The sequence below is a fragment of the Rattus rattus genome, chromosome 6 (genome assembly GCF_011064425.1).
Source record: "Rattus rattus isolate New Zealand chromosome 6, Rrattus_CSIRO_v1, whole genome shotgun sequence".
NCBI classification, from domain to species: domain Eukaryota; kingdom Metazoa; phylum Chordata; class Mammalia; order Rodentia; family Muridae; genus Rattus; species Rattus rattus.
The window spans coordinates 24857541-24869654 of record NC_046159.1 but is presented as its reverse complement, the minus strand read 5'-3'; the positions used below and the strand labels follow the sequence as shown (position 1 = coordinate 24869654).

Here is a 12114-nt window from a genome sequence, read left to right as displayed (position 1 = left end):
AAAAGCTTCAAGACTGGCTTACAGCCCAGTGTCATGGAGGATTTTCACAACTGTGGTTCCCCACTCCCAGAAAACAAAACATGTCAAAGTTCACACACACACACACACACACACACACACACACACACACACACACACGAGGAGAGAGAGAGAAAGTCAGAGAGAGACAGAGACAGAGAGACAGAGAGACAGAGAGAGAGACAGACAGACAGAAGCAGGGTTTTCCTAAACCAAAATTCAATAAATGACACATTTTTATGTGTTCATTAAAATAACTAATTAGTGTTGACAGAAGTAGAGGGACACAGGTCACAGAGCCTTAGACATTCTGTTTTAGACAGATGCTGTGCTTCAAAGCAGTGGGTGATACAGGGGAAGAGGGTGGAGTTTGACAAGCCTGTGGTTCCAGGAAATGTGGATTTGTGATATTTAACCTCAAGAAGGAGACAAGAAATCAAAGCTTAAGGTGCACTTCTGAAGCCACTGATCTTTGGGCACTTTAGATATGCAGAGAACAGAGATGATCATCTAACTATCTGTTTTGTTTATAAGATGCTGAGCTATCGGAAACATTGTCTCTGCTGCTTCCACCAACAGTAGTGAAAGATTCAGCCAGAGCACATTTCTCTGTGATGGGTGAGTCAATCCATCCCTGGGGGACTTGGAACAATCATCACTACCACTGCCCTGCCCCCACCACGATTTCAAATGTAGCTTCCAAACTACTACCCTTGACCTCTTTCACAGCATTCTTCTGACTTTATCCCCTGAATATCCTCTGGGATCCAACACATGTCACCCATAAAACTCCTTCACATCACTGAGAAGTGCTTCTTTTAAAGACCTTACTTTATTTTTAAAGATAATGGCTATTCTGATGTCCCACACTCTCAATTCCAGGTGATATCTTGAGTTCAGCCATAAAAAACACACAAAATCTTATCCAAATGCCCTATGGCTGTGGGGAGCAGAACATGGTCCTTTTTGCTCCGAACATCTATGTTCTGAAATACCTGAACGAAACCCAACAGCTGACAGAGAAGATCAAGTCCAAGGCCCTTGGCTACCTCAGAGCTGGTCAGTAAGGCTCAGAAACTCTGCCTCATTCTTGTAAATATTCTCCCTAGAAATGTCTAGAAATGGGTTTAGCATTGGAGGGGAGAGCTGATCGGTATTCTTAGTCAGTCCTATAAGCCAGGGTATGTGAGGGTCTTTCTTTCTTCAGATTTACAGCCTGCCAGTCTTTGCTGTAATCGTTTCCTTAGAACACACCCAAAGCCTTCTCTTCCAGGTTATCAGAGGGAACTGAACTACAAACACAAGGATGGCTCCTACAGTGCCTTCGGGGATCACAATGGCCAGCGTCAAGGAAACACTTGGTAAGAGGAGTCCACTGTGTACCTGGCCTTGTTCAACTCTTGTTCCTCACAGCAGCTCTACATGCATCTAATTTCATGGAAGTCTAGGGGATGCCTGGGCCTGAGAGGAACATATTTGAGGTAGTGCAAATCATGAATTGAAGAACTAAGATTCCTTTGAGCCTTTGACTGTGTACCATGTGCTTTAATGGCTTTGGTAAGCTGGCGTTTTCATTTCTCTACAAGATCATTCATTAGTATGTGCCTGGCTACATTTTAGTGAACATTCAAAGATGCTTATAACTGAGACTTGAAAAGCTCTTACCAGTCTTCATGTGACCTTTCATTACATAAGAATTTATTATTCACAGCTGGAGAGGTGGCTTAGCAGTTAAGAGCACTGACTACTCTTCTAGAGGTCCTGAGTTCAAATCCCAGCATCCACATGGCGGCTCACAAGCATCTGTAATGAGATCTGTTGCCCTCTTCTGGTGTGTCTGAAGAGAGCAACTGTATACACACATAAAATAATAAATCTTTTTTTTAAACATTACTCACTTGAAAACAAAACAAAACAAAACAAAACAAAAAGGTCTGTGTTATTGAGATAAAACACACAATCAGCCAACAGGTGAGAAAGGAAAAAGTGACAGGCATAACCTGGAGATAAACCAGATGAGGGACCTAATTTTTTGAGGCAGAAAATGTATGGCTTTGACGTTTAGGAAAGGACATTCTTCTTATCTACAAAAGGAAATCATGAGAAGTGAAGGGAAGCCTAGGATAAGCATGCAGGTGTGTTAGATAAACACGAGAAGGCACAAGATAGAAGCAATGAGAAAGGAAAGCAGGAAGCACCTGAAACCACCATGCCCATCCAGTTCGACTAAGAAATGTTAGACTACCTTGGAATAGACAGAGAGACTGTCCAGCTGTTCTACTCAGAGATTCTTAGACTGATTTCTCATGAGTGTGAACCTGGCCCCTGGAAACCCATGTGTGGTGATGCTGCCTCAGAATAAAGGCTTCATCTCCACACTCTCCCTCCCCATCAGGCTCACAGCCTTTGTGCTCAAGTCTTTTGCCCAAGCTCAAGCCTTCATCTTCATTGACAAATCACACATCAACAACGCTTTCACCTGGCTCTCCCATCAGCAGAAGGACAGTGGCTGCTTCAGGAGCTCTGGATCACTGTTCAACAATGCCATGAAGGTGATCTTTTCTGAAGTGCTTATAAGCAGGTGACCTAATAACTCCTCAAGGCTAAGTCCTACTACTTACCATGGGGAGGAATAAGCCTCTATGTTGGGATGTACTTTCTCATAATGGCGATGTGAATGGGAACTTCCATTGAATATGTGGATTGGCCATGAGCGGGGAAGACATCTTGCTTGCTGTATATTTTGCTGACTTCACTCCTTGGTTACTTGCAGGGGGGAGTCGATGATGAAATCACCCTCTCTGCCTATATAACTGTGGCCCTTTTGGAAAGTTTACCCCCAGACACTGTAAGTACCACATTGCTTTCCAGCATCCATGTGTAAAGCCTGTGGCTTCCTATCCTTTCTGAAGCCAAGGTACAGCTGCCTCCTCCTCCTCCTCCTCCTCCCTCCTCCTCCTCCTCCTCCTCCTCCTCCTCCTCCTCCTTCTGTTTTACAATGCTTTGCATTCGTCAGATTCCATTAATAAGCATCCACTTGCTCAACGAAATCCTGGAGATGTTCCAAAAATCAACCCCAAAACACAGCCTCGGATACTGTCCCTATTTGTCTGTATCTTAAATAGAACATTCCTTAGAGGAAAGGAATGGCTCCCAAAAGATAGCAGAGAGATAGACAGACAGATAATCAATGACAGGAAGATGATAGGAAAGAAAGAAAGGAAGAAGGAAAGGAATGGAAGGGCAGGAGAAAGGAAGGAATGGAGAGAAAGGGAGGGAGAAGGAGAGGGAGGAATACAGGGAGGGAGGGAGAGGGAAGGAGAGAGAGCGGGAATGAATGGGGAGGAGGAAGGGAGGAAGTAAAGGGGAGGGAGGAGAGGGGGGAGGGGAGAGAGAGAGGGAAGAGGGAGTAAGGAAGGAATGGAAAAGAAAAGGAAGGGAGGGAGAGGGAAGGGGAAAGGGCAAGGGAAAAGGGAGGGAGGGACAGAGAAAGAGCTGGGAGTTGGAAGGGAGGGGATGGGAGGGAAGGGGAGAGGAGGGCGGGTTGATTTGAAAATTGTAAACACTGTAGCCTCCATATTTGTCCTGGATCTACTAGGACCTTTTATTTATCACATGTAGCTCACTTTTCCTTGTACTGCCAGGACCATCCTGTTGTCTCCAAAGCTCTGAGCTGCCTAGAGTCATCTTGGGAGAACATAGAGCAAGGAGGAAATGGCAGCTCCGTGTACACCAAGGCACTGATGGCCTATGCTTTCGCTCTGGCGGGGAACCAGGAGAAGAGAAATGAAATCCTGAAATCCCTTGATAAGGAAGCTATAAAGGAAGGTAAGAATGTGTGTTCTCGAGTTTGTCTCCATCCAGCCCTCCTGAAGGAAAACAGGGTAGCATATGGAGAGTGGAAATAGCATTACATTTTAGTCCCAGCTCTATGCCATGCTGAGGTTTCTCCTTGACTGCCCTATTTCGAAATGAGTCTTCCTTCTCTACAAAAGCCTTCTGTTTGGCATTTGCTGATAGTGTGACCAAAACCAACAAATGTAATATCACAGTAGAATGCACACAGGTCTAACTATGTTACAGTGGTGAACATAGTTAAAGCTTAGCTTTTCTCTCTGCTATGAAGGACACACAGAGGAAAGATGCTTCAAGATTCTGTTATTTCTTTTCTTTTTTTTTGGTTTTGAATTCTTTATTTCTGTGGACATTCTAATTGCCCTTTTCAGACTTGAGCTTCCTAGTCTAAATTCTTGTATAAAAGTCACCTTATAATATTGTAGTGAGGATCACCAGTCATATTTGTATGATGTCTGGTATTAGTGGGTGCTCAATAAACAATGGCAGGCTATAACTACGACTTAGAGTGTTTCAATAGGTAAAATGAACTTTCTTGACACTGCTCTGAAAAATTATGTTTACAAATGCCTAATCCCAAAAGATTAATTGTACAACCAAGGAAGGGCTAATGTTATGCAAATGTTTTACTTTGCAACTGCACTGGCCATTCACATATTTTCCTATTCATAGACAAAATAGTAATTGGTTGACATTAGCACTGCTGCATCCCAATGGGCTCTTAAGTGGGGGAAAAGGGCTCCTCTAGCACAGTGCAGAATGGATTTGTCTATGGTAAAGGGCCCCTCTAGCACAGTGCAGTATGGATTTGTCTATGGTACTGTGTGCTTTTTCCATTTACTGCTTTAAGGATTCTGTTATTTCAATTGCAACTCTGAACCCACTGGGAAACTTTACTAAGTCATTTGGTTTGAAAGCTGAACAAGTGGCCTTTTGTTGGGTGTGAGGGAGTTAATGAGTAAAAGAGTTGTGTCTGCTATTGTCTCCTCAACAGCTCTGCTAAAGCACCATTGAGGTCGTAATTTAGTTAATAACATAATATATATGTCCATGGTCTTTCTCAATCACAACCCATCTGTAGCAACTGCAGATTTTTACTGCGAATTAGTAAACCTGGGTGTATTGTGAGTGAAAACTTTAAAACCTTCTACAATCTTTTACAGTTCCTTCTTTCTACATATTGTCATGTATTCAGACCTTTAATTATCTCTCAATTTTTACCCTAAGACAACTCCATTCACTGGGAAAGACCTCAGAAACCCGTGAAATCAGCGCGTTCTCTGTACAAACCCCAGGCTTCCTCTGCTGAAGTAGAGATGAATGCCTATGTCATCTTAGCTCGCCTCACTGCCCAGTCAGCCCCATCCCCTAAGGACCTGGCTTTGTCAATGGGCACCATCAAGTGGCTCACAAAGCAGCAGAATTCCCGTGGTGGCTTCTCCTCCACACAGGTCAGTGGTTTTCCTTCAGAGTCCACATGGGGTTAGGGGATTTGAACAAGAGACACAGGAACCATAAAAAGGTGAAGAGAAGAGAAGAAGGAAATGTTACTCGTGGATATTTTGTGTGTGTAGGAAGTGTGGGATGATAGAATCCTACAATAAATTGCTCTAGTTCCTGTTCCCAGACACAGGAGTTCTCTTGATACAAAGATTGATGAAACAGGCCTATGTTTCTGAGAACTTCCTAACCCAGATCCAATCCTTAATATAAAACAATGGCCAAAATCCTGGAATATCCAGAATCCCAGGCATAGCTCCCTCACCCTAGACATAGCTCCTTCACCCTAGAACAGCATACAGAGACCCAAGACCAAACCGACATGTCTGCTGCCCTACTGACCTTAGGTCAGCTCTTTCCCTTCTCCTGATAGGCTCTCCTAATCTTATGTGGGATAGATCACTCTCGGCTTCTCTGCAAGCTGGCAGGAGGTTCTGCTACCTCTTGACACTTGGGAACCCCCAGGGCTGTCCTGAGGTAATGACATCTCCACCTGCAAACACATCTGCCACAGTGACTGTAATTCATGCTCCAGTTGTTCTGGTACCATGGCAGAGGTCATAGTGAGAGGCAGGGTCCTCTAAAGGACAAGTACAATGTATTGAAAAGAAACCTTCTGTGATGCTAGCCACCCTGCTCTGCAGTTCAGTTCTTTTCCTCTTTCCTTTCACTAGACAGCCCCTGTTGTGATCATAAAGCCCTTGCTGCAAGTTTCTGCTCTCTTGCTGAGCCCTGTTCTCAGGTTAGCAGCTGAAGTTCTCTTAGGATAAGAAAGGATTGTGTGAGAGAGATCCTTTCTGGACCATGGAGGACAGTTGAACAGAATATGCCACTGAGGAGCAATGCAGTGAAGTAGAACACTAGATCGTAGTTTTTCTATGTGATAAGACTGAACCAGGACAGGCACATGGCCATGCTGCCTTGAGTGCACAGTAAGTGCAGAAGCAAGTTTATCGATGAGAGCAGGGACGTGATTTTTTTGGGGGGGGGTAACCATGGGAGCTGGGGACAAAGGAGAAAAACAATGAATGTTGGGAGGAAAATCTGATCTGTATTCCTATTTCCTCTGACTAGGAAGGATTTGCATATGGCAGGATACGCTAAGTAGGAAAGACATGTGGAAGTTTTTGACCCTCAAATGTTTCTATATTAAAGCCTGAAATAAAGTCTAGAGCTCAAGTAATTAGAGACAGAAGTTTCATGACCGTTTGTCACAGCTAGAGCAAACTTTGAGAAGAGCTCAAGGCCTTCCAAATGGATGCTATCCTGAACGTTTTCATTCACTCCTGCCAGGACACTGTGGTGGCCCTCGATGCTCTGTCCAAATATGGAGCAGTTACTTTTTCCAAAAGCCAGAAAACTCCTTCGGTGACTGTCCAGTCTTCAGGGTCATTTTCCCAAAAGTTCCAAGTAGACAACAGTAATCGCCTGTTACTGCAGCAGGTTGCATTACCAGACATTCCTGGGAACTATACCATCAGTGTGTCAGGGGAAGGATGTGTGTATGCTCAGGTAAGATGCTGGGAAGTTGTGGGTATGCGGCTGTGAGCCTCCTTCCCCAAAATGGAAAGTCTGACTTTGCACACACTATGCTCACATTGGGGAAAATTGATCCAAGGACACAGTGCAATGGAGGTGAAGTATTTCTGTTCATTACTTATCAGACCACGCTGAGATACAACATGCCCTTGGAGAAGCAGCAGCCTGCATTTGCTCTAAAGGTGCAGACAGTACCCCTGACTTGTAACAACCCCAAAGGCCAGAACAGCTTCCAGATCTCACTAGAAATCAGGTATGAGATAGGCACGTGTCTCTGTCTCTGTAAGAGCATCTATCTCTGTCTCTGTCTCTCAGCTACTATAGGGCTGTCTTCCTAACACTCTTCATGGAACGCGTTCAAAGATACCTAAAGTGGGTCTCTTCATTAACATTTTGCTTTTCCTGGTAAAATAAATGATTAAAAATACTGCGCTTCAACAAAGTGAACAATGGGGAATTGTAAAATTATAATTTCTTATTAGTCTGATTTTAGTGTTCCTTTCTAGTCCACTATCATAATAAAATAATACATCATTCTTCTCCAGGAGACTTTAACAAGGATTATTCTTCTTCACCAACAAGGAATAGACTTCCTGGTCTTTTAAAATTCCATTTTCTATAAGAAAAGAGATATTCAGTTCCTCTGACGCTCATCAAAGGTTTCATAGGAAATATAACCCGTAAAGGGCTCTAACTGTAAAAGCCAAAGGGATCTTATATACAGAGAATACTCCCATGGTGTGACCTTATCAGACTTATGTTCGTGTGTGTTTGTGTGTGTTTGTGTGTGTGTGTGTGTGTGTGTGTGTGTGCGCGCGCGCACGCGCAGGCGCAGAAATATATAAGCACGTGTGCATGTAACAAAGACAATGTCAGCCCTCAGGTTCCATACATACTTGTTTTTTATACTAGGTCTCTTACTAACCAAGCAGACTGCTGACTTACCAGCATGCCTGGAGGATCCAGCCATTAATGTACTCTGCACATGATACTATTATGCTGTCTATTGTCAGAACTATTTATATTGACGATAAAGGTCATGTATTTTAAGATATGGAAAATATCACACTGGCTATATCAGGAATTACTGCTGGACCTCAAAGAAGGCAGGATGCAAATTATTAAAATGACTCCTCCTGTGCACTTCTTTGGTCTGTAGTTACACGGGGAGCCGTCCAGCCTCCAACATGGTGATTGCTGATGTGAAGATGCTCTCTGGTTTCATCCCATTGAAACCAACAGTGAAGAAGGTAGGCAGAGACGAGATGTTTGTGTTCCTGTATCCTCAGACTAGGAGCCTACCAATACCATCATGATTACGTCAACCCATGTCAAAGCAGGTAGCACTAATTTAACACACTTGGGTTTGTTAAAATGCTGGTGTATGTATGGACTGTGATAGCAGCCAGGACAAGAAACGTAAGAAAGGTGTCTGACAGAAAATTGGACATTGAACTGCCTGAGGATCCAGCTATACCTCTCCTGGGCATATACCCAAAAGATGCCCCAACATATAAAAAAGACACGTGCTCCACTGTGTTCATCGCAGCCTTATTTATAATAGCCAGAAGCTGGAAAGAACCCAGATGCCCTTCAACAGAGGAATGGATACAGAAAATGTGGTACATCTACACAATGGAATATTACTCAACTATCAAAAACAATGACTTTATGAAATTCATAGGCAAATGGATGGAACTGGAAAATATCATCCTGAGTGAGGTAACCCAATCACAGAAAAACACACATGGTATGCACTCATTGATAAGTGGCTATTAGCCCAAATGCTCGAATTACCCTAGATGCCTAGAACAAATGAAACTCAAGACGGATGATCAAAAAGTGAATGCATATCGCTCCTGAGAGACACAGCCAGAATACAGCAAATACAGAGGCGTATGCCAGCAGGAAACCACTGAACCGAGAACAGGACCCCCGTTGAAGGAATCAGAGAAAGAACTGGAAGAGCTTGAAGGAGCTCGAGACCCCATATGTACAGCAATGCCAACCAAACAGAGCTTCCAGGGACTAAGCCACTACCCAAAGACTATACATGGACTGACCCTGGACTCTGACCTCATAGGTAGCAATGAATATCCTAGTAAGAGCACCAGTGGAAGGGGAAGCCCTGGGTCCTGCTAAGACTGAACCCCCAGTGAACTAGACTGTTGGGGGGGGGAAGCAAGGGGGGAGGGTTGGGAGGAACACCCATAAGGAAGGGGGAGTGGGGAGGGGATGTTTGCCCGGAAGAAAGGAATAACACTCGAAATGTATATAAAATACTCAAGTTAATAATAATAATAATAATAATAAAAGAAAGGTGTCTGAGTTCACTGAGGCCACAATCTATCTAATGATAACTTTTAAAGGGTGATGAACCTGGTCAATAATGATTCATGGGAAAATGATAAATGGCAAAATTGCAGGTGTAGTTTCAGATGTTTTAAGAACTATGAAATTTAACAACAAGTTTAGATCATTAACAGAGCACAGGCAATATAAGGTAAGAACTGTCAGATGCGGTGACTATTTTTAACGTTCAAACAAAAGGCAAAAAAGCCTATTACTCAGTGAGTTCATATTCAGTCAGGCTTTTAGTAGAGTAGCAGTCACAATTTTCTAAATATATTTTCATTCTTATTGGAAAAAGATTTTTTCATCTATTTAAGTGAATTCAGTAACATCACCTGTTTATCATCTGCCACCCCACAGTTCATTTCTCTTCCTCACCCCCCCTCCAAGGCTTTTTCAGTAACTCGGGGTTTTCTCTCATTTTCAGCTTGAAAGATTAGAGCACGTAAGCAGAACAGAAGTGACCACCACCAACGTCCTGTTATATTTGGACCAGGTAAGAGTCCTTCCTTCCTCCCTAGGCCTGCCGAGATGGTAGTCCTTGATCTATGTGGGTCAGGTGAGGGTCCTTCCCGCCTTCCTATACATACCCAGGTGGGCAATCTTTCTTGGTGAGTCTATGTGGGAAGCACATAGCAGAAGAGAAGCAATTCTAAAGGATTTATCAATTCTAACTGAGTTAGAGGCACGTTCCCTCTTACTAGATGAGCTGTGAGTTCTTTCTCTCTGGCCTGGAGACCTGATTCAGCAGTTAAGGGCACTTACGGCTCTTGCAGAAGATCAGAATTCAGTTCCCTGAAGCCAACCCAATTCACAACTCCCTTTAAATCCAGTTCCAGGGAATCTGATTCCCTCTTCTGGGCTCCATTCTTACCCCCCCCCACCAACAACAACAGTAGTAGCAGTAGTAGTGATAAAACAAATTTTTAAATCTTCTTTCCTTGTTGCTGGCTTTCCTGGGACTTAGCGTCCAAGTCAACAAGCCAAAGGTGTAACTCTCACAATGGATGAAGCCAAATATCATACATTAAGGAGGAATATGGATTTTTGGGATGGTTTAATAGACTGGAAAACCTTCACATAATCCCAGGAACCTGTACTTTAGTTCCTCCCACCCCCACTCTAAAATCCATATCAGCATCCACGTAGCTGGGGGCAGTTAAGGAACACAGTGACTGTGAGAGCAAATGCTACCCAACACATAACTCAGTCACGCCGAGGAAAAACACTGGCCCCTTTTGTGAGTCTGGATCATTTTTCTCTCTTTCCTAGGTAACCAATCAGACACTGTCCTTCTCCTTCATCATTCAACAAGACATCCCAGTAAAGAACCTGCAGCCTGCCATTGTGAAAGTGTATGACTACTATGAGACCGGTGAGCGAGATGACCCTAAAGAAACTTTTTGTTTTGGTTGTTGTTTTGGGTTTTTTTTTTTTTTTTTAACACTTTCTCACTATGTAACCCAGGCTGGCCCAAATTCTCAGTCCTCTTGACTCAGCCTCCCAAATGCTAATATTACAGACATACACCATCACACCCACTAGTAAAGACAATTGTTTTTCAGACCCTGACATATTATGCAGGCCAGACAACCATTTATAAAATTTCAGTTTATTGAAATTTCATGACTTGTTCCTGTTTGTCCAGGCAACCATGTTAGACCAAACATGTCCAAGTAACCCAAGGGCCCAAACACTTTACAAAGTTGGGTCTATAGGTTGAAAGACACACAAATCTTAGAAATGTAGTAATGGGAAGAGGAAGAAATGTACAAATAATTAGAGTGGGAATTGAAGGTGAGAGGGAATTGGAGGCTGTGTGCTCAGTGGTGACCAAAGAAGGAGCACAACGCCAGAGCTGGGGAATTAAATGGAGGACTTTCTGTCAAGGGAAGAGATACAAACCAAATGTTTCAGACTAGAAGAATTCAAGATATAGTGAAGGAAAACAGGAACATAGAATGGAATCTGAAAGGACCTATGTCTTCAAGGATCGCAGCTAGTCTTCTGCTCAAACACTGTAGAAGTGTTTGATTTTCTCCACAGGGTAAATGACTCCAGTGTTCTGTTTTTGTTTATTTTGCGAGAGGCAGGCACATCATGGTGCCTGTGGAGCTCAGCTGGCCTGTGACAGAAATGGGCTTTCTCCTTCTGCCATGCAGATCCTGAAGGTGGAACTCATTAAGGTTACCAGGCTTGGCAGCAAACACCTTCCCCACTGAGCCATTTTGCCAGCACAGGATAAAAATGTCAACCAGTGGCTTCAAAGGGAGAAATTCCCTTCTTTAGTTTGTCTGATATTCCCAGAGAGATGACTTTTTAGCAATCATTCAGGTCTTGATGGAGCAAAGTGGTCAGTTCCAACACATCACCTCCCCTCCACACACTCTGCCCTCCACAATGTCCTCCCTCCTCACACCTCTCCCTCCACACACCCCTCCCTCCACACACTCTTCTCTCAAAAACTCCCATTCTCAGGTTCTAACCCCATGTCTTTCAGATGAAATGGCTTTTGCTGAATACAGCAGCCCCTGCAGCTCAGGTAAGCACCTAGCACCCCTCCCACACCCATTCCTCTGACCTCCTTCCCTTCAATACTACACTGAACTTTTGTTACATGAAGTCAGACAATTCTGACTGAGCAAAAATGCAGAAATGTGCACCTTTGGATTGTCTACTAACCCTGGGATTCTCCTCTAACTTCCTTACCAACATATATAATAGTTTATGGGAGAAAATCTGAAGGATCCCGTTCCCCACCATGGCCGGTTTTTGTTCTAGCAGAGAACCTCGTTGCTTGTACCCAGTGACATTATGCTCATCACATGCTGTTTCCTCCTCTTATACACA

At 43.5% G+C, this 12114-nt stretch overlaps 1 protein-coding gene across 1 annotated transcript in view; it reads left to right on the top strand.

Annotated features, from left to right (window-relative positions):
• Positions 1 to 11844, top strand: part of LOC116903890 (murinoglobulin-1-like) — a 59484-nt gene extending 47640 nt beyond the window's left edge. Inside the window, 13 exon segments of the mRNA XM_032906651.1 lie at positions 553 to 636; positions 901 to 1077; positions 1292 to 1379; positions 2414 to 2570; positions 2792 to 2866; positions 3663 to 3846; positions 5101 to 5324; positions 6667 to 6885; positions 7038 to 7165; positions 8072 to 8162; positions 9692 to 9760; positions 10537 to 10639; positions 11765 to 11844. Of these exon segments, the coding sequence (XP_032762542.1) occupies positions 553 to 636; positions 901 to 1077; positions 1292 to 1379; positions 2414 to 2570; positions 2792 to 2866; positions 3663 to 3846; positions 5101 to 5324; positions 6667 to 6885; positions 7038 to 7165; positions 8072 to 8162; positions 9692 to 9760; positions 10537 to 10639; positions 11765 to 11844 (1679 nt within the window).
• The last annotated feature ends 270 nt before the right edge of the window (positions 11845 to 12114 follow it).